The following is a 22,753-nucleotide window of genomic DNA, read 5'->3' as shown; positions in this document are numbered from 1 at the left end:
ATCGGGGAATTGCAATTCTGTGAGAAACATGTGTTTTAACTTGCTGAGGCGGGGAGGTCGGGGGAGCATGAATGTCAGTGACCCTTCTTGTTCGACTCCGGGTACTAACAGTCGTATTTCCACTGTGACGATGGGCTCAGAACTGGACACCACCACCGCTCGGATCCTCCCTGTCACCGGTTTCGAAGACATCTGTCGCCAGATATGTCCACTCAGGGGTGGAGTATCTTCTGCTAGGTACACGCACTCTTCTTGACCTCCTCAAGACCGGTGCTTCAGCGCCCTGAGCACCTCCTTCCGGGTCTGAATCCTCTGATATCGGAGGAAGGGTTCTTTCTGGAGTTGACCTCAGACTAGAGCTTCTTCTCTGTGGCCAATCCGCTTCTCCACGTACCCTTCTACTCCTTCTCCTTCTTGTCTGTTCACGCTCTCTGTCAGACCTGTCAGTGTCTGACTCGTACTCCCAGCTACTTTCTCCTTCAGTAGCGTCGTCTGTTTCGCTGCTGTACTGACCGTCCTCAGCTTGGTCAGACTCGTTCCCTGCTTCCGCTGGCACCTCTACAGCTTGGCTGGCCCTCTCTATGGCTTCTCGGTCCGCAGCTGGACGTCTATCCGAGAGAGGAGCTGTTTCTTCCAGAGGTGCTGGAACCCTCCGCGTATGCGACGCGTGGATCCAGTTGGGCAGGCCTCCCACCTTCACTGCCGTGTTCGTGATCAGGATGATCTGGAAGGGCCCATGCCAACGAACATCCAAGCAGCTTCTTCTCACGTGTTTTTTCACCAGGACCCAGTCCCCAGGAAGCAAGTCATGACACGGGTCCTGGCACGATGGTACCTCGGCAGCCTGCACCTGAAGGGACACAGAATGAATGGCGTCAGACAGCCCCTTACAATAGTCCAGGATCATATCATCTGTGATGTTAATCAGTGCAGCAGTTGGGACAGAAGGTAACCTCATTGCTCTCCCCATCAACACCTCATGAGGAGACAAACCCGTTCTCCTATCCGGGGTACTACGGAGGCTCATAAGGACCAATGGCAACGCGTCAGGCCAACTCAAGGATGTTGATGAACACACCTTTGCAATTCTGGCCTTGATGGTGCCATTTATCTGCTCCACAATTCCTGAAGCCTCTGGTCGATAACTGCAATGTAATTTCTGATCTATGTTCAGAGCCGCACAAATCATCTTCACAAGCTCGCTGTTGAAATGCGTTCCCCTATCTGATTCCAAAGAGGCCGGCACCCCGAAGCGCGGAATAAGCTCCCTAAGTAGTAACTTGGCTACTGTGAGGGTGTCGCACCTACGTGTAGGGTATGCCTCAACCCATCTGGAGAATACGCAAACAACCACCAAGACATAGCGGAGGCGGTTGCACCTTGGCATTTCAATAAAATCTATCTGCATTCGATTGAATGGACCTCCTGACCTCCCAATGTGGCTCAGTGCAACTGGTGTCTTTTTCCCTACATTCAACTGCTGACAAGTCACACAACGCTGGCACACTGCTTCGGCTGCTACTCTGAACTTAGGGTTGTACCAGGTCTGTCTAAACACTCTCAGCATAGCGTCTCTTCCTAAGTGGACGGGACCATGTATTTGTCTGGCCATTGGGCTCACCATCTCATTGGGCAACACTGCTCTGCCATCTGGTGAGACCCAGAAATGGGCCTCACCCACCACACATCCTGCCTTTTCCCACATTTCTTTTTCACAATCAGGAGCATTTTCTTGCATGTCTTTCAGTTCGTCCCAAGTATCAACAGTTTCTAATATCATGGCTAATTCAGTCCTTACATTTATTCCACCCACTTCCACCTCTGTGAAAGAGTACCCTGTTTCCGCGCAATACCGCGCGACTTCGTCGGCATATCTATTGCCTTGTGACACGAAGTCCATATTTCTGGTATGTGCGGTGCACTTCACAACTGCGATACCTGCTGGACATTGCAATGCCTCTAACAACAGGCGCACAAACTCTCCATTGCGAATGGGAGAGCCTGAAGAGGTCATGAAACCTCTTTGAGACCACAACTGCCCGTAATCATGAACTACCCCGTAACCATATTGACTGTCAGTGTATATGGTGACTCGGATTTGATTGCTTGCCAGGCAGGCACGCGTCAGGGCAATAATCTCGGCTACCTGAGCGGAGTGTACTCCTTCCAGGCATCCAGCTTCCACAACTCCAGTAATTGTACAAACAGCATAAGCTGCTCTCAACTGCCCAACTTCGTCTCTTACACATGAGCCATCGACAAAGAAAATTTCATCTGGGTCAGTCAGTGGCTCATCTACGATGTCGGGTCTTGGTTTGGTGCATAGTTCAGTCACATCGAGGCAGTCATGGTCTGTACATTCATCATCATCCTCAATATCGTTTGGAAGTGGCATCAAGGTAGCAGGATTTAAAACAGAGCATCTCCTGAGGGTCACGTTCTCTGCAGCAAGAATGACTTGCTCATAGCGCGTGAGCCTGCTGTTCGTCAGATGCTGTGTTTTGGTCCTGGTCATCAACAATTCAACAGAGTGGGGCACATGCACCTCTAACGGGTGCCCCATGACTATATTTTCACACCTCTCAATGCTGACACCTGTTGCGGCAACGGATTTGAGACATCCGGGCAACGCTGCGGCTACTGGGTCTAAAGTAGCCGAGAAATAAGCGACTGGTCTACGGGCATTCCCATGAATTTGGACTAACACAGACAGCGCGCAACCTTCTCTCTCACAACAGTAGAGCAAGAATGGTTTATCGTAATCTGGCATTCCCAGAGCCGGAGCACGACACAAGTCCTCTCTCAGCTGCAGGAACGCCATCAAACAGTCTTTGTCCCATGGTACCGGGTCGCTCACCTCCTTGTGCGTCAGTTTTTGCAAGGGCTTTGCTTTCAGTGAAAAGTTTGCAATCCACTGTCGGCAATATCCCACCATTCCTAGGAACATCCTGACTTCTCTCTGTGTTTTAGGCGCATTCATCTTCATGATGGCCTCTATCCTGTCTGGTGACACTTTTCGTTTACCTTTCTCAATTCTGTGTCCCAAGTACTGCACCTCTGTCAGGCAGTACTGCAATTTTCCCGGGGACACCTTATGCCCATTCTTAGCTAGGTGATTTAACAAAGCAATAGAGTCTTCCCTGCAAGCTTCCTCTGTTTCTGACGCCACAAGGAGGTCGTCTATGTACTGGACCAGAACTGACCTCTGGGGCAGCACTAGACTTTCAAGATTTTTCTTTAGAAGCTGGTTGAAGATCGATGGGCTCTCTGTATACCCCTGAGGAATACGACACCATGTTAGGACGCGACCTTCCAGCTTAAATGCGAAAAGAAAATGGCTTTCCTCGTCCAGAGGGATCGAGAAGAAAGCCTGACAAAGATCAATTACAGTGAACCATTCTGCTTGGAACGGTATCTGAAACAGTATCACTGATGGATTCGGTACCACTGGACAACACGAAACGACTATGTTATTAATCTTCCTGAGGTCCTGCACTATCCGGAATTTCCCATTTGGTTTCTGCAACCCCATAATCGGGGAGTTACATGGACTACCCACGATTTCCTTCAGTATTCCCTGCTTAATCATGGATTCGATCACGGGTTTTATGCCTGCAATCGTTTCTGGAGTCAATTTATATTGAGGTGTTCTTGGAAACTCAGCATGCGGTTTCACTACAATTTTCACTGGGTCCACCCCTTTCACCAACCCAATCTCTTCCCCAGTGAAATCCCACACTTCTGGAGCTACTGTCTCTCTCAGATCCCAGGGGAGCTCGTCTACTGTCAGAGTGGGATACAATTCCACACATATTCTGGAATTTGCGACTTTAAAGTCAGCATCATCGTCATTAGTCAATACCTCCACTCCCTGTGGTGTGCAGTATATGGTGCAATTTAATTTGCACAAAAGGTCTCTTCCTAGCAGACATACAGGACTAGAATCGCAAACCACAAACTGATGCTCATCACTGTACTTCCCTATTTTCACCTGCACAGGTTCAGTCAGAGGACTGGTCATTCTCCTGTTAGCGACCCCCACCACTTGTATGGTCTCTCCAGACATGGGCAGGCCTGGCACTGCGGCTGACCTGATCGTGGATCGAGTGGCTCCTGTGTCCACTAGAAATGTCGTGGGGAACCCTGCCACTTCGGCCTCAACATAGGGTCCCCTCTGGTCTACCTCCAGAGCTGCCCCGAGGGTGCAGTCTTCCCTTTCCACTCTCTGTCCAGTTAGTGGGTCCACATAATAGCACTCCTCTCCTCCTACAAACAAGGGCATCTGTCTATACGTCTTACCCATGGTCCCTACTCTGGGTGGCTGCGGGAACTGAGCTCGGGGAGGTGGGCCCCCCCCTTTGAGCACCTTTCCCTGGTATTGCGTTACCCCTCTTGTAGGCGCACTCTGGGTCTCTTCCTCTTCTACCTCTTGGTCTCCTATCTCAACATTATAGGGACACTCGCGTTTCCAATGCCCCACCTCGTTACACTGGTGGCACCTAGTTGTTTTCTTTAAGGCAGCTATATCTATCCTGGGTCTAAAGGTGGAGTTCTCCTCATTGCCCTTGTTCTGACTGTACTGTTTCTTTCCTCCAGTACCTGCTCCTGGTTGCTGTTGCTGCTGTCCCCCCTTCCCAGCTGCCTGCATCTGTACCACCATCAGTTTCTCCTTTAGTTTCTTTGCCTTGGAGTCTATCTCATCACAGCAATACCTGGCATACCTCAGTATTTCGTCTAGGGGTTTATTTTGCCAACAAATCAAGTGTTGCTGTATCATTAAACTAATATCCGGTCTCAGGCCCAAGACGAACTTTGACACAAATTGCCCTATGTCCTTTGGATCCATTACATCCAGACCGCTATACTGTTTAAACGCCTTTAGCAACCTCTCATAGAATTCGTGAACCGTCTCTTTGGGTTCCTGTCTTGTTCGGTCAATTTTTACCCAATCTATGTCTTGCATTGGCACTTTATCTTTCAGCCAAGTCATTACTCTCTCGAATTTTGCCATCACACTCTCGGACGGCCCATTAGTCTTAGCATCTCTCTCGGGCTCTGTGGTGGGCCACTCAGCGCTAACCTTGCATGCGGTCCACAAATCTCCTGGCACTACAATGTCAAACAGCGTGTTCAAATCTATCCATAGGACCTTTGAGATTTTTACGAATCTCTCAACTTGCTTATACCACTCCACTGGGTTTTCCCGCAGTTTGGGGAAGGAGGTGGTAAAAGCAGCTAAATCTCCCCTACTCCAAGGGACGTGAACATAGGTCCCATTTGCGACTTCCCTCAAAGGGTATGTCTCTACTCCCTGCTGTCCTCCTGGTGTCATACCAAGTGTGCTTCTCCTGACGGTCCCTTTCTTGGACCACCTCTCTTCCCACTTATCCAGTGCCCTCCATGTCCTTATTCCAGTGATCAGCTCCCTTATGTGTGTTTTCAATCCGATGGTTCTCCTCTCATCTAGGTCTCGGTCTGAGTAATGTAGCCTGTGGTTGCCCTGTAATGCTTGGTTCTTGACAGGTCCACCATATATTTGCCTGCTAGTTCTACCAATTTCTCATGGATTGTCCTCGCCTTTCGAGTTACGTCTTTTGCCATGAACAGAATTTCATCCTGCTCATACATGTCCATTCTTTCTAAGGGCAGGGTACCGTCTACCATGTCATCCAGATCTGACCTTAAGCTGGAGACATCGAGTCTTTTGGCTTTTATCTCTGCTCGCAATAACTCCTTCGAGGGAGGTTCACAGGTTTCTCTCCCATCCCAACTCCGGGCCCTACGTTTGGGTTCGGGAGAGTTGGGGAGTGTTCTCTCTTGCTCCCATCTCTCCAGGTCCCATGCTCGGCCATCCGATCTTGGAAGGTGATGGAACACGGGCCTGTTACCCCCTATCTTACTTTGTCCATTCTCTCCTCTCTTTTCACAGTAGGACTCTCTGCTATTCTCCCTTCGGTCTCCATTCTCTCTTGGCCTCGTATCACTCAGTATCTGATACGATCCTTCCTGGTTTCCCATATTCCCTGGGCTGCGCTCATGCCCGTCATCACAGGGACTATGGTGCGACCTCTCGCAACTCTCATTCTGTTCTCTGTTGCCGGGCACACAGTGGATACACTTAAAGCTGTCTCTGTACTCCCGAGCCCTCCTGTCTTCATCACTACGTATTGGGCGAGACACCCCCCCGCTTCCTGCATCCCTGTTCTCCAGGTCTGATCTACCTCCACTCCGGGCCCAATGGGTGACTCCCCTCCTATCCCTTTCCCTTCCGTCCCACTCCGGGCTACTCTCTTCAGCCCCGCAGTGAGTCCGGGCTCTGCTGTCCTGACTTTCCCTTTCAGCTTCCGCAGTTATGATGTTCTTGTGAGCCTCTACTGCCTCATCCCACTTCTTCATGTACTCGTTTAACTCCTGAAAGGATTTCCGTCCTGATCCCCTCATCTCCACCGGCCATCTAATGTCCCCCAGATCCCCTGCGGTGTGTACTGGGGTGCTCCACTCTCTTGGTATCGGCAACTGGCTTGGGGAGTTGATCGTATCATTCCTCCTTGCCATCTCTGCTCTTTCTCTGTCCCTCCGTACCCGTTCTTCCCCTCTTGCCCTCTCTGGGTCATATATCGATACTATAGGACCTATGGTAACAGGTACCTGTAGTGCATCGGGTAATGCGTAGGATGTGGCACACTCCGTCTCTGGCGGCCTTTGCACCACAAACCTCCCGACTACCTGCTGCACCTGGCTAGGCTGGGACAGTTCTTTCTTTGCAGTGGGATCCCAATCGGGACTGGGAAGCGGCCTATGCTCTCCTGCATTGCCCCCCCCCCCTTCTCACTATTCTCAACATCTCCCCCTGCTCTGTTATACGGGGGTGGCCTGTCTGTCAATAATCTGTTTATCAGGCTGTCCTCTGTCTCGCTCTCGTCATCTTCTTCTAGGGGGCTTTTGTTCCCGGGCATCTCTAACACTGGATATAATTTATTTACTTCCATGTTATGCACCCTCCATCTTTTAGCATCCGCATCCCACTTGGCATCCTGTACTGCCCTTACCGAACGTTTCACTCTTTCTTGCCGTCTGTTCATGTTCTTTTCATGCGCTGCCCTAATCCATGCATTAAGGGCTTCAAACTGGGTCGGTCTAGGCAAGGGTCTCGTTGAAGTCATAATTGCTTTTAATCTGTGTAGCACCTCTAATCTGAACGTCCCGTACTTCGGGAACGTGAGTTCCTCATTTCCGTCTGTAATCTTACTCCACTCTGAGATCCACAGAATCGTATGCAGCCCAACATTTGTCCCCATATAACGAGCTGGTGTACCCTCCGGCGGGGCTTCTTCCCCTTCATACGATCCCCGCCTCTCTCTTTTAAACAGCGCTCTTAACCATTTAAAACACTTCATAATTATGCGCACAATTTCCAGCTTGAATACTCTGTTTACTTCCTGATGACAATCCACCAATCCTAGCGCGGCTGTGCTAGCTGGCCTATCGCAGCGCGGTCGTTCACCGGCCGGCCAATCCCAGCGCGGCACTTTCTGACGTCACTAGTCTCCGCTTCGCAGCAGCACCCCTCCTTTCTCAGCTCTCCTCGCGGTCATGCATGCGTCCCATTCATACTCTGAAAAATGACTACTTCCGACCAAGCGGTCACTTCCCTCGACTGTACGTCCACAGTCTATCTGTAATTGTCAACACAACTGACGAGATGTCTATCGTCTCTCTGATAGGTTCTTTACACACACAGTAACTTCCGTCCAGCGTCCGTTACTCACGCACTCACTCTTACGTTCCCCCTATCTCGGTCCTTCGGGTGATCAATGGTACCTCATGACCCCCCTTCACACTAGTTGACAATTACTCTGGGTGTCCGGCACACCCGAACCACTTAAGCTCTCCTTGAACTTAAGATTTCCACCGGTTGTGCGCGCTCACAACCTGTCTCACAGTCTCTCTACAGGCATTCAACTCCGCCAGACATTACAACATAGATACAACACAAAAACACCGCAATCTAGCACGCATGACCCTTTATACTCACTCTCGACCGATACTGCTGCTTTTCCGTCTCACATCATCCGGACCTTCGTCGGCGAGCGGTTCTTCCGGTCATCGATCTCTAGGGGCCTTGGGGTAATCTAACCTGGCCTAGATCACCTTCCTCAAGAAGGCAACCATCCTCTATAGCTACCAACTGGAAGGGCGAGATTTTGATCGATACCTTATCACTATTGATCTAAAACCCCGATCTGGTCGACTGAACCTTTATTGCCTGTCATTGAGGGAAGAAAGTGCATCTCTTACCAAGTTAGTTCACCCAATAAAGGACTCCGCTTCAAAAGATCACAAACAACTTCTAGCTTTCAAAGATTTATTATAAAGTCAAGATAAGCTGCAGGTACAAGCATCTCAGAATGAGATTTACAAGATACACGGGCCCAACTACATACATGTGCTCTCTGAAAGCCCTCAGACGAGCAACGGAAACTACAAGAACCAGTTCTAAAAATAATAGGGCTATTAGCATAGACACGTATTGAGATCTCTCAGTCATTTACAGCCGGAGGGAAAATACAGGTTAGGCTGTCCCTACCCTGATCTAGATGGTATCCCTACTTAACTAGGTCCCAACCTAACAAAAGGTGTCAGCAGTGAATGACCCCCAAGGGAAGTCACCCACTCTCAGTCTCTTGGTGAAAACCTATAGTTCTCCAGTCATGACCCCTCTCTGCCTACCCATCCGCTCTCTAAAGGGTCCTCAGGCATCTGCTCTAACTCCACCCAGGGGTGCTGTGCCTAATACAAAAATACAACAACATTTAGGACGCCCCTCGTGAGACGCCCCTCACGTGGTGTAGCTTCTGGCTTTTTCCATGATGAGGCCTTGTGGTTAGAGTCGACCTTGCTTCTCAGACTCTTCTCCGGCCCGCTGATACCCCTTAAACATTCCGGAACCCTCCTCCATGTCTGGGCCGTCTTCCGAACAAACCTCTATTCATATTATTTATAATTGAATACCCCCTTTTCTCTTACAGACAGACATCTGCAGCCAAAATCCCAATTCTCATAGACTTCCAACAGCGTTGCAACATTCCCCGGCCCAGACTAGTATGTGTAAATCAACGTTAAAACATTCCAGCCCTACAACATTTCTCATAATGATTATAGCATTCAACTTCTTCATTAATTATTAGCATGTTAGTACTCTTATTCTATTTATTCGGTAAACACATCTATAAATCATGGCCTATTCGTTATTACTAAAACATTAGTGCAATCCATGTTATGAAATGAACCACCTTCCCCCTCCCTTCTAGCTCTGGCCCTGAGGCCTACCTCGTTCTACGTTTAACCGTATGCCATCTTACATTTTAGCAGCTACACAACATGGATTCAGGAATAATCACGTCTATTAAAGTCATATAGTTCACACAGTTTTTCATTAGTTCCATTTCTACTTAAATCTCTATATTAACTACACATTTCAGAATATAGATGTAGATACTATCAGCACTCATGGCATTTCTCTTCATGACTTGTGCTTACTACGTGTAAGTGTGATGCACTTCTACATTTAGGTCAGTTTGCGCTCTCTCATGTGCTTGATATAGAATGACTGCAAGGGGAGCTGAGGGTACACAGAGGACCAGCAAAGGTGGCGTAGGGTTGTACACAGGAGCTGCAGATAATATGGGGTGATATATAGGGGTGCAAGGGGCAAGAGAGCTCAAAGAGGGGATTCAGGGCAGAAAGGGGTCACGTTGAGGTAATGCAGGGTCCTCAGGCCCAATGCAGGAATGACAAGGGTAGGGAAACACACAGATGTTGCAAAGGTGTGAGTGTAAACAGAGCCAGCAGGGTTGGGGCATGATGGCACAAAGGGCCTGCAAGGGAAACATTGCCACACATAGGGGATGCAAGTACAAGAAAAGTATATAATGAAGCAGGGGACACTAGGATGGAATGCTGGGGACGGGAACACACCCGCCATCATACAGAAAAATACACCCACACATTGAACACCATGCATCATAATATCCACCATCATACACAATTAAATGCACCATCTTAAGTTCCTCCTTACTTTGGTTCATGCAGAATCACCCCATCATATCGCCACACAACAACCATTGTATGACAACAAACCCACTGTCATATATCGACACAACCATTATCATATGGCTACATATCCACCATTATATGTCAATGCAGGCAACATCATGTATCCCAACATCAACCATCATACATCCACACAAACACCCATTCTAACACTCAACCATCATCATATGTCAAACTCACCCACCATCATAGGGTCGCATAATTCATATACAATAAAAGAAAAGCACAGCATTTCCTAAAACTCCAATCACCAGCACTCTGTTGTTTACAATATCACACACATTTCAAACAGAAAATACCAAGCACACACACACAAACGTACACATACAACCCTATATAATCCCACACAATCAACATCATGCATTAACAAAATTACCATCACATTCAAATACTTCAATCTTCATACATTCATCCACCCACCATAATAGGACGGCACACCCATCCCTATGTGGCTATCCACTCAATGTCACATCTCTTGTATGTCACTGCACACCCACTCTTATATTTCTGCATAACCACCAGTATATGCCTACATGTCCCTATCGGGCAAGCACACAGACATGTTAATACATTCAGGGCCTCTTTATGTTGCATCGCTGAGTGTAAACAGTGATAGAATAGTTTTCACTGCACCCTCCTTGTGATAGGATGGATACATCGTGTTTAATGCACCGCGCTCCATGTTGCAAAGAGTTAAAGATACGTCAGTATTTCTGAAATATCTGTAGGCACAAAAGTGGCATGTTGCTGCAGTCTGTCTGAAAACAGACACAACTCCAGCAATATGTCCTTTCACATGGTGCAAGCCCCTAGTGAAAGGGCCTGTGTCAGTCTTACTCCTGCTATGAGCAGGCATAAGATATTGAAGCAGTAGCGTCCTAGAAGTGGCGCACTGAAATTCTATAGATATCAATGCACCACTTCTACAAGGCTGTTTGCGGGGTAACCTGGTGGAGGTATAATATGGTGCAGGGACGTCAAAATGACGCATCTGCCTAGATGCGTCATCTGTAGATAGGACGCAACATGCCTCATTATTTACGCCGCCAGTGCGTCACAAAAAGTGACACAACGGCGGCACACAAGTGTCATAAGGCCTCATAAAGAAGGTCCCAAATGAATGCCGAACCACTATTAAATGCCCACATGACAATCATCAGACACCAACAAAGACACAATCTTAGGCCACACATTTGTATCTCTACATCCAAATACCCATGATGATACATACTCACAACAAATATCATACACCCACATACCCACTATCGTATTCCAACATTCATCATGTACACACACAGACACCATTTAACAGTGCTTTCACCGTTACACCAAGAACTCAGTCACCTTATCACACAACATAATCAGTCACTTATTTACATCTCATTTCACGCTTTAAGTAATAAAAAGGACAGCATATAAGGTTGGCATAATATTAAAGGGATGGGGCACAAGATGAAGGTGGCACCTTAACTTAAAAATGTAATGACTTTTTTTATGTATGGTGAAACCAGTGTTAAAATTGTTACAAACTTTAACCATGTATAAACTTTCGTTTTTTTAGACAAGATGTATATAGACAATAACAACTATAGTTATGGTTTGGTCAGATTTTCTATTGAAAAAGTGATTTTGCTTCGCTTATAACTGTGATGCCATTTAACAAATCGACATATAACTTCCCAGCCCAATAGTAGAAGTAGCTAGGTTTCAGAAAGTCAAGTTTTGTACACATTCATTTGGGGAGAAATAGTGAGGGGTACAAATGTAATGTATATAACATCACAATACTTATAACTATAAATAAGAGCATTTCAAACCGCGTCTATAAACTACAACACCCATACTAAGAGATCCCACTGTATCCATATTCATGTAATGGACAGTTGTAATGGTAAAGTAATATGTCATGCCACTAGTGAGGTGACAGAATAGATAATCCTCTCCAGCCCTTCCGTCAACCGGGGAGAAAGAGCTGGTCTTATTCTCATGATTTATAAAGCCGCCCCCTTCACCTAATGGCAGGAATTTTATTACCTAGCCACACAGAGAGGTGCATGCCCAACGATGAGGGGATTATATAAAGCATGTAGCACCTCAGAGTTGCCTTCTGTAATCCCAACCCCCCGAATCTGTGGAACTCATTGCCTTGCTCTGGAAAATGAATGATGGTCTCCCATAAAAACGGATCCAAGTGTGAGGTAGGACCAGTGTGTTGGTTTTGTGCTAGCAGCTCGATTCCAGGAAGGGGTGCCTTGTAGATTTTACTGGAAGGTAAACCACCTAAAGTTTTCATGTAAACAAAAGATGAAGGGTCTGATTAATATTCACGAACTGCGCCTCACCATTACAGGTGAGTGCCAAAGGCAGGACTGTTCTAGTAAATTAACCCATTAACAGCAGAATGGATGGCACCTATCATTTCCACAATCTTCGATTTGTATTTGGTGAATGCTATTCCAGTTTAGAATTATATTTGTTTTCCGATTACTTTGCATATTTTTTTTATGTTGTACAGGAATTTGCTTTTGAGCCATCCTTACACCAAAAAGCAAATCAGAAAATTAAATGAGATTCAATCATTTGCAGTAACTTAGTGATAACATTTCTTGGTAACTGCAGAAATGAATGGATGTTAATGGGCCATCCCAAATATGAACACAAATTGCATGTCCTTCCCATATTATTTCTTGACCAACTGTGGGTGTTTACCTTATTCATATATGCCCAAATGTGTTTTGTCACATACATATAATATTACTCCTGAGCTTCAACTATATTTTATCCTTCAGGTGGATCCCTGGATGAACAGCGTTCCGGCTTTCTCTCTTTCAGTGGAATTGCCCGTCTCACGTGGTTGATTGACCTGTTTGGAGATCTCACTGTCACCTCAGCCACCATGGAGGAAAAAAAAGAGGAGAACTACTCTAAACTGACTGCACATTTTCTGACCTTGAATAACAGGTAACCAATTGACAACAAATTTTGGAAGTGAAAGACATATTGAGTGGTGATGTGTTTTAAGGGACGTTTGACTCCAACTACACTACACAACAAAATATGGACATCTATGTGAAAATGAAAACATATAAAAGGGGCATGAATTACACAAACAAGTATTTATCACTCATTTATTATCACTCAATATAAACATGATCAGATATGAGTAGAGTACTCATTACTACCTGGTCACTACCCATTTGGTTGAGTCATCAAGAAATAAAAGAAAATAACTTTTATTTTAACTGCACATGTGGCTTCGAAGCAGTCTTGTGCAAGTACTATTATAAAGATTGCTTTGTTTTTGAGATTCCATTAATTGATTTATTACCATTTTAATTAGGTTGTGCACAACTTCATGGGAAAGATGAATTACATTATATAGCTTCTGTGCAGGTCCAGCGATGTATACCACTAAGCGTATTACACCTAATCATCTTCCCTAACCTACAGGCAAAGTACAAATAACCTCTGTCCAAGGATTTTCCCAAACTCCCCAATGGTAGGACAAGCTTGTGCCTCAGAAAGTTTATATGGATATTCAAGCCTAAAGTTCAGCGCCGCTGCCAAGCTTGGTTTGCGCAACACAAGTACCACCACATACATAAACACATCTATCAGATAAGGACAATGAAAAAAAGAAAAAAAGATATCCACAGCAACTTAAATAGTAACAGATAATGCTAACAAGCTGGTAAGTAAAGGCTTCTCTCATTAGCACCCTTTCTCACAGAATACTTTTTTTCACCCATAGACATTCTAAATTTTCACCTGAGGGATAAACCCCTCCAACCAGAGATACATTATGTCTATTTACACAAATTGTTTAACTTTAGCCCTTCAATATGGACACCTCAACCCTGCTTGATCTCTGTGCTGCATTCAAAACAGTTTGCCACCAAGCCTTAATCATACTCATGGGGTTTGCTGGCACAGTTCTGCGAGGGTTCACCTCATACTGCACCAACTGTCACTACCTCATCCATATGGGAATCTCCGGTTACCAGAAACTGTTGCTGGGAGGGTCTACAGGCATTTTACCCTTTCCTCATTATCTTCAATAAATTCATGAAACTCCTTTGTTCTTTACTTACTGATAGCAACATCAGGAACCACTAAAGAAATAATCACACAATATAAGGATCCACTAATGCACTACATCAAAATGTCAGTTGAGGACACAGGGAAAATTAAAATCTGAGAAATTATTGAGAAATAAGGAAACGGGGCAGGGTAGAAACATTCTGAGCCTATAGTCTTGGTCATGGGTGGTACATGGATCTTTAGGCTCAATTTTTATTTTAAATAGGCGGGGTACTCCTCTCACTCTGGCCCCCTCACCAAATCCCCCCCTACCCCCTAACACATCTCAACAAATCCCATCAAAGCTTACCTTGAAAAACAACGCAGCATGGTCTTACTTTCACCCCTACACTGAGAAAGTTATAGGAAAATTTATCAGTACCCTGAAGCCTTCCAATCACCTCACGGACCCTCTCCCCGCAAATGCGGTCAAAGACCTCACACCTTTGCTACTACCCATATGGACCAAGATCATCAACAGCTCACTTCAACAAGGATGCATCCCAGATGCTTTAAAGGTAGGACAAGTGTCTCACATCCTTAATAAACCCACAGCTGACCCTACGGACCTCAACATCTACCGCCCAATCTCCAATATTCCCACCCTGGCCAAACCTCTGGAAAAATGTGCTCATCACCAACTATCAAAACATATCGACCACTTCAACCTCCTAAATGAACACCAATCACAGCACGGAATCAGCCATGACACACATCATAGATGATGCACTACAACTTCTCGATCAGAACGAAGCATGTCTCCTCATCCTATTAGACCTTTCCTCAGCGTTCGACACGGTCAAACACGATCACCTGATAGATCTGCTGAAACACAGAATGGGTCTCTCAGGACCATTACTTGACTGGTTTACCTAATTTCTACATAACCGGACTCAAAAATTCAAAGTCAACAACACACTATCCAAACCAGTTCCTGTTACGCTAGGTGTCCCACAAGGCTCCTCGTTATCCCCTACACTCTTCAACCTCTTCATGGAACCACTCACCGATCTGCTACAAGCATCCAACGTGCAATTCCACATGTATGCAGACGACACTCAACTCTACCTCAAAATCAACACCTTGGACGACATTAATTTACTCAACAATACTCTTAAGACCACCAAATCATGGCTGGCAATGAATCACCTCAAACTGAATGCCTTAAAAACTGAATTCCTACTTATTACCCCACCCGCCAAAGTCCCCACTATGCACAATTTGATAAAACACCTCACAGCACTTAATGTTCAACCAACCATCGTGGACTCATCGAAATCACTCGGTCTAACTTTGGATAGTAACCTCAACATGCAGAAGCATACTAGCAATGCAAAGAGGGGAGCAAACTTTCAGATCAATACCCTAAGGAAGCTGAAGCCCTTCCTACCTCCCAATGACTTCAAGATAGCGGTTCAGGCCCTAGTTTTACCTCGACTGGACTATGAACGCGTCTCTTCATGCGGTATCCCCTAGACCACAACAGCTCCTCTAAGAGCCTCTACCAACGCGGCAGCAAGATTAATCACTGGCTCAAAAAAAGGGCCCACATCCCCTGATCTAAAATCTTTAAATTGGCTGCCATTTGAAGCCAGAATCCACCTGAAAATAGCTTGCATGACGCATAGGGCTCTACATCACAATGCGCCCAGCTATGTCACACAAAAAGTCACAATATCTGGAGGTTCAAGATCAACAAGAAGTGCTGACAACCTCCTTCTGAAACCACAAAAATTCAAAAAGAAAAAACCTATAGCCGCTCCTTCTCTGGAATGGCACCTAGGATCTGGAATGCCCTACCACCAGAAATAAGACTGAACCCCTCCTCCTCTCCCTTCAAACTGGAAGTAAAAAGCATCCTTACAGCTAAATTCACATAAATATTGCCTCACATGACTGTGGATCTTACTTGTACAGCCTTGCTCCACGTACTGTTGGTGTTTTTGCCATCAATTTACTATCATCTTCTATCCATTCTTCTTTCCCACCCATTTAATGCTTGAATCCTTCATGTACAGCTTGGGGTCACTTATTTTTGTCGTTTTTACCTTCAATGTATTTTCATCATCCATCAAACCCAATCGGTACGGTGTCGCACCTTACTTGACTTTCCCTTCTTACCATTGATTGTTCTCTGCTGCCACCCTCTTGGTCCTTATTATCCTTAAATGTTTGATTTGTCAATTGCTTTTGATGCTATCCTTATGTTACAGCTTATTTTATTGTTTGTATGCCTATACACTTCCTTACTGTGAAGCTCTTGGTCCTTATTATCCTTAAATGTTTGATTTGTCAATTGCTTTTGATGCCATCCTTACGTTACAGTTTATTTTATTGTTTGTATGCCTATACACTTCTTTACTGTGAAGCGCTCTGATACCTGCAAGGGTCTTGTTCGCGCTCTATAAAACTTTTAAATAAATAAATAAATACAATAGTTTAGGTGAGATATTATGACAGCCTGAAGTGGACAGAGGTCGAGAAAGTCCAGAAGATGTTTCTAAATTGTCTGAGCAAGCTAAAACAAGAGGTGATGACAATTTTAATTTGATGTTCAAAGGTTAGATGGCTGTCTAACTAGATACCAAGATCTTTCACCTCAGGTTTGGAAGCTGGAATGCCCTCCAGAGTTTCTGGCCACCATTGAGGGTCCTGCATGTTGGGCTGGTTCTGTACAAACAAAACCTCCATTCTACTTTCATTCAGCTTGAATTGAGAAGACTCACTCTTCATGTGGGGTGGAAATGACAAGATGATTTGATGCCATCTGCATAAGAAATGAATATGTAGCAAACTGCTTCCTCAATGTCTGCTAATGGGCAGACATATTTGATAAAGAGTGTGAGGCTTAATGATGAGCACTGTTTAGCTTCAAAAGGCAGACAACGCTCCAAAAACATTTATGATGAGTTTAAAAGAGCAACCTTCTAGAAAAGATGTAAACCAATCCAACGCCTCATGACATATTCCACAGTTCCTCGGTCTATTGAAAAGAAGCTTATGAAACACAAACGCACTACTCCAATCTAAGAGGATGAGTACAGCAGAGCCGCCTTGATCTAAAGTTTGGCAAAGCTCTTCCGTTAACCCCAGTAGAGATGACTTTGTGCTGTTTATATGTCCGAAACCAGACTGGGAGGGATGGAGTAGATTATGGGGATCCAGATATTGGGACAAAAGGCAATTAATGTACTTTTCTATTACCTTCATCAAGACTGGAAGAAGGGAGATTGCTTGCTAGTTCTTCAGTTTGATGGGATCAAAAGAATGTGCTTTTAGTAGCGGAGCAACAATTGCAGGTTTCAAGACTGTGGGACCTTAGCCGTAGCAATGGAGGGATTGAGAAGGTTGACTTAAGTGGGATAAAAGATTTTTTATGATAATCAGAGAACAGGGAGAAATATAATATAGCCTTATAGCCCGCCGTAGAGGGCTATACCGGCTATTAAAGGCCCTCTCCAGCGTTAAAGGCCCCGAGCCGAAGGCGAGGGCCTTTAACAAGGGAGAGGGACTTTAATAGCGGTATAGCCCATCTACGAAGGGCTATAAGGCTATTAGAACATTCTGTCACTAGAGGACAGAATGTTCTAACAAAAAAAACAAAGCCTTATGGGACTGTGAGGGGTTTGGAATTCCCTCAGGTTCCCTGAAGCCTTTGTTCACAGCCAGAGCTGTGAACAAAGAAACATTGGAATGTTGGAGCTCCAGGCTTATACCAGCCATTATAAGCCCAGAGCACTCCATTGTTTTCAATGGAGCTCCCAACATTCCAATGTTCTAATAATTATAATAATTAAGCTTTGAAAAGTATCCAACATGATCATATTGAAGGCTACCAGAGCTGGGCCCTCTGTCTGGCCTTGCACCTTTAAGGATAAAGCCACAGAATGCCTGGCAACTGCCTGAAAGGTAGCATAAATCTCAGCAATTTTCCTGGAATAATAATAGATTAAGTCATTGCAGTAATCTCTTGATAGAATAACCATCGGAGCCTTGAAGGAAGGATCCATCAGAGACTTCACTATCGAAAAGATTTCCTTGGTTGAATTTTAGATTAGTTAATGGTAGTGAAATAAGTCATTTTGGCAGTCAAGTCATGATTATTGAACCAGGCTCATTCAAGAGCTTTACATATTTATGGGCTTCCAAAACTAAGCTAAACCACGGAGAAGAATTTTTGGGCAAAGGCTTGAGCATATTTGTCATTGGAATTAATGTATCTAATGCAGAGGTCTACTAATGGTGTACTATCTAAAGTCACTCTTCAATATCAGGGCACAGAGAGGATTTCGATGAACATAGGGAATTACAAAAGGCGTCCTTCATGAGCTTGTGGTAAATAGGTGCAGTAAACTAGGATTGGGGGGATGTTTTGGTCTGTGTAGATAAAGGAATAGCACAATGATCTGTTCATGTCATGGGCTGGGTTGGGGTAGCCACCAGCCCTGAGATATTTAAGAAGCCTGCATCAGGGGTATGGCTAGCACAATGATTGGGTCTCTTGACCAGCTGAGCCAACTGAAGAGTTTCAAGATCTATGATGACGATTGGAGTGGGGGCATACTTGCATTTCCAGGATGAAGGTTAAGATCACCAGTACATTAAAATTAGAGAATTTAGTATGAAAGCCATGATAGCTTCATGAAAGATTGAAGGGTATTAGGCAGCTGCTCCTGGCGGCTATCAAATGAGGGAGCCAGAAAATTACAAATGTACCTGTACTAAATTTAAAAGCGTAGCTCAACACCTAAACTACAAGTGCAAATCAGTTTGGCAAGTAACTGAAGTTCAGGGTGCATCCATGCATCAGGGCAACTGGCCAGCCATTCTATGACTCCACATGGGCTGCTTGTCACCTCTTCGCAGACTCATTCTGAATCCTTGTCTGAAAACAGTAGGATAAATCAGGAAATGTGAGATGAGAATGCTACTTCAAATGTGTTAGCTGACCACCTTAATTGGTATGGTTAACACAAATGGAAATATCGACACAGGTGTGGAGAAGGAGAGCGTGTCCTCATGGCCACAACTACTGTAATTTACACTTTCACTCTCTCTTGCATGATATTTGTTGTTGAATTTCTTGTGATATTAAATACCCTCAATCTGACTTTGTGAATATCTCTCTCCCTTACTTTCTTGGCATACCCCTTCCCTCCTACCTTCTATTCACAGGCCATTGACATGGATTGAAGAAAGAGCTCCTGGATTGAGACGTGGAAAACAGATCAACTTCTGCTTTGAGTCAGGAACCCTGGACAAGCTTCCTGATGCACCCAGGGCGGCAGTCGGGATCTTCATGCAGGACCAAAATCTATTTGCTAAGAAACTTATGGGCCAGGTATCCAGAGAAGAATTGGCAACAGAAAAATGGCGCATCCTGAGGTGCCTGAAGCTTGCTGATGAAATTAAACAACTTTGTGAGACCTAGGCAACCCTCTTTTTTGAGGAAAGCACATGGCTGTTTATAGACATTGAAGTGCGGGTGAACGCCGCAGGTACCATGTGACTTTCATCAGGGGCCGCTTCCATATCCAAACAATTGGGCCATAACAACTGTGCTTGGTGCAGATGTGCTTCATTAACTAAACAACTCTAGGTGGAATTGTGCTGCTGCACACTTCATTAAGAGGAGCTGGGTGCGAGAACCGTATACAATGCCAACTACTCTACTTAGAGATGCCTCCCCTGATTCCGTTGGTGGGGTTGTATGTCACAATATTGATAATAGAAATACCACCTGACATAAATATTGTGTCCCAAATGTTCTCTGCAAAAATACCACTCCAATGGACGTCAATGTTTTATTATTGAGTCTAATCAGGTGACATTTTTGTAACAGGTATTTAGGACACAATATTTTTGTCAGAGGATATTTAGGCTACAGCATTCTGGTAACATATGTTTTAGGGGAATCAGATGTTCTTGCAATGGATACATACAATATCTGAATGCATCGCCTCATGAAGGAAAGCAGAAGTAGAAGGAGGTGCTTGAAGGAACCTTCTTCTGCTCACCAAAAGCTCTTTGGGGAAGAAAAGGGGCCCATATTGAGCCACAGATAAAATTGTCGGGCCACCTAGAAAGGGCAGTCCTAAAGTGTCTATGTGTGTGCGTGTATATATATCTATATATCTATATATCCATCTATCTATCCATCCATCTATCTATCTATCTATCTATCTATCTATCTATCTATCTATCTATCTATCTATCTATCTATCTATCTATCTATCTATCTATCTATCTGTCTGTCTGTCTGTCTGTCTGTCTGTCTGTCTGTCTGTCTGTCTGTCTGTCTGTTTGTCTGTCTATCTATCTATCTATCTATCTATCTATCTAGCTATCTATCTAGTTATCTATCTATATATATACATATATATATATATATATTTATATATATGTATATATACACACATATAAAGATAAATGCCATATATACACATTCATATAAAGTCAGATGTATACATTTTAAGTAAACAATCATTGCCTCAAACAGACTCTGCTTTCCAGTCAAAGAAAGTTGTAAAGACTAACGTGTTTTCTCTATTCTCTGTTGTATTCAAAAGCTGTGGTGGTGGGGTGTGGGCGGGGTGGAGGGGGCAGGACAAACAGAGCTGATGCCTGTGATCATATTCTCATCGGCAAATTGCACTCCCTAAACATGGATCCGGCTGCTCAAGATTTTCATGTAATTCATGAAGCCACAGGTGAAGGAGAAGGTTTTTATTTGCATAGCTTTCCACCCAATGCTAGTGAATTACCGACACCAAGTTCCACCTTCTCATTTCTTGTCAAATACGTTTTGCCTTTTGTAAAACCCAGATGGCCGGCCGTAATACATGTAATAAAGCCCAACATGTACAATGAGGTGATCAATCAAGCGGAGATTATTCAGGTGTTCTGAACACAGTAACTCACTAGAGAGAAATATGTGGTGGAGTAAACAAAAAGCATATATAGAAGATAGTGATTCAAAAACTACCATTGTGCACATTTGATCTGATTATTATAATGTGCTATTCAACAAGAAAACACTCAATTATTTGGCGAGTAGGTAAAAACGGGAGAACCCCTCTCTAAAAGGGCAGTAGAAAAGACACATCCTCCAAGATCAGTTCAAGACTACACGGTCCATGGAAGGCAGCCTGTCTAGGACATGTTATGTTATCCCTGAATGAACAGACAGTAAAAAGGTGCTTTACCTGATGTTTATTTTACATATATATTGTGGTTTGCTTCATGGGTTGCATCTCTTGAGGCTGGTAATGAGAGACATTGTTTTGTGTGAAATATCAGTGGAAATGTTTTAGTCACTCCTGCGGTACTAACTGAAACCCACAAAAACATGGGCACAACGGTGAGATGACATGACCATTGCTCGATTTATGTAAGTAGACTACACAATAAGCCGTTAGCCCTTTCTTTAAAGTATAATAGATGCCCTACGGTGAGAACATGACAGGTGTAGAAATATTGATGGATAACAAATAACAATATGGTACTAGCAATAAGAAATATTTCCTTTCACCGAATAATTTTACTTAAAGTGCTACACCATAATCTATATTAATTAGATCGTCAACAATAAAGAACTCCTATAGCAGATATGTGTATTTTACTTGTTCAGGTTCAGAAAGTGATCATTGGTAATGTGTATTGAGTACTAATGATGTAATTAAAGCATACTGGTAGCACAGTCCCCGTTGATAGCCTTCGGGGACATGTTTTGTAGGCCTCAATAGACAGGTTTGGCATCCTTCCAAAATACCATTCTGTCGCATTTCTTCCTCTTCCAAAATGTGTTTAGCCATATTGTAACTTGTGAACAGATGGAGGTGTGAATGTTGTCTCCCTATCCATGTCTGTTCCCTCAGTGCACTTCATCTTTTGAAAATTCCAGTTAGGCTCTCTCATTTGGTCCTGTGACTGAAAGATAAATACTATAGAATTGGCTCATGTGGAATTTCTACATCACAGATTTTACCCAAGGGTATATGTCCGTGCTCTACTTCATGAACCCAAACGTAGTATGTTGAAATCTTTCCTTGAAATGAATGATGGATGCATGCATTTTTTAAAGTTAAGACATTTAGTTATGAGACATATAAATGGCAGAAGCAAACCCGCTCGATACATTAATGCACATTATTAAATCACATAACTTCAGAAATAGGCAGCGACTGAAGTGATCAAATCAAGGTGCTAAACTTTCAAATTCAGAGGGCCTGTAAACTTACATTCATCATTGTTCTAGACTTTCTAAAGACCGCACAGCTTTCACTTAGGAAGTCCAAAACCTAGGGAATTCCTGGCATTCAGATACAATCCAGCCAAAGTAGCACAAGGCCTAGTTGTCTCATAGAGACACTAATGGTTTCCTGCAGTTTTAGGTGGCGAAAGCAAGACAATGATATGGCTGTCATCTGTTAACTGGGTGTTACGTTGGCTTCCCGCTTCATACTATAATTGTTTTCCACCCTTACAGGTGAGACATCATCCCTCTGGCAACTCCTCAGGCCATCTGTGCTCTCCTTTTGATATATCTGTAAACCTCTAC

At 44.3% G+C, this 22,753-nt stretch overlaps 1 protein-coding gene across 2 annotated transcripts in view; it reads left to right on the top strand.

Moving 5' to 3' along the window:
* The window catches only part of LOC147722229 (biliverdin reductase A-like), a 279,271-nt gene extending 258,811 nt beyond the window's left edge, over positions 1-20,460 (top strand). Inside the window, exons 6-7 of one of the 2 annotated variants that reach the window (XM_086966810.1) lie at positions 12,903-13,074; positions 19,369-20,460. In XM_086966810.1, coding sequence (XP_086822936.1) covers positions 12,903-13,074; positions 19,369-19,624 — 428 coding nt within the window. In that variant the 3' untranslated portion in view covers positions 19,625-20,460. The remainder of the gene's footprint in view (positions 1-12,902; positions 13,075-19,368) is intronic. The other variant, XM_086966811.1, reaches the window with a different exon arrangement.
* Positions 20,461-22,753: the final 2,293 nt, after the last annotated feature.

Source organism: Lissotriton vulgaris, chromosome 4_1 (assembly GCF_964263255.1).
Source record: "Lissotriton vulgaris chromosome 4_1, aLisVul1.2, whole genome shotgun sequence".
Taxonomy (NCBI): domain Eukaryota; kingdom Metazoa; phylum Chordata; class Amphibia; order Caudata; family Salamandridae; genus Lissotriton; species Lissotriton vulgaris.
The sequence above is the reverse complement of the archived record's forward strand: the minus strand, read 5'-3'. Positions and strand labels throughout refer to the sequence as shown.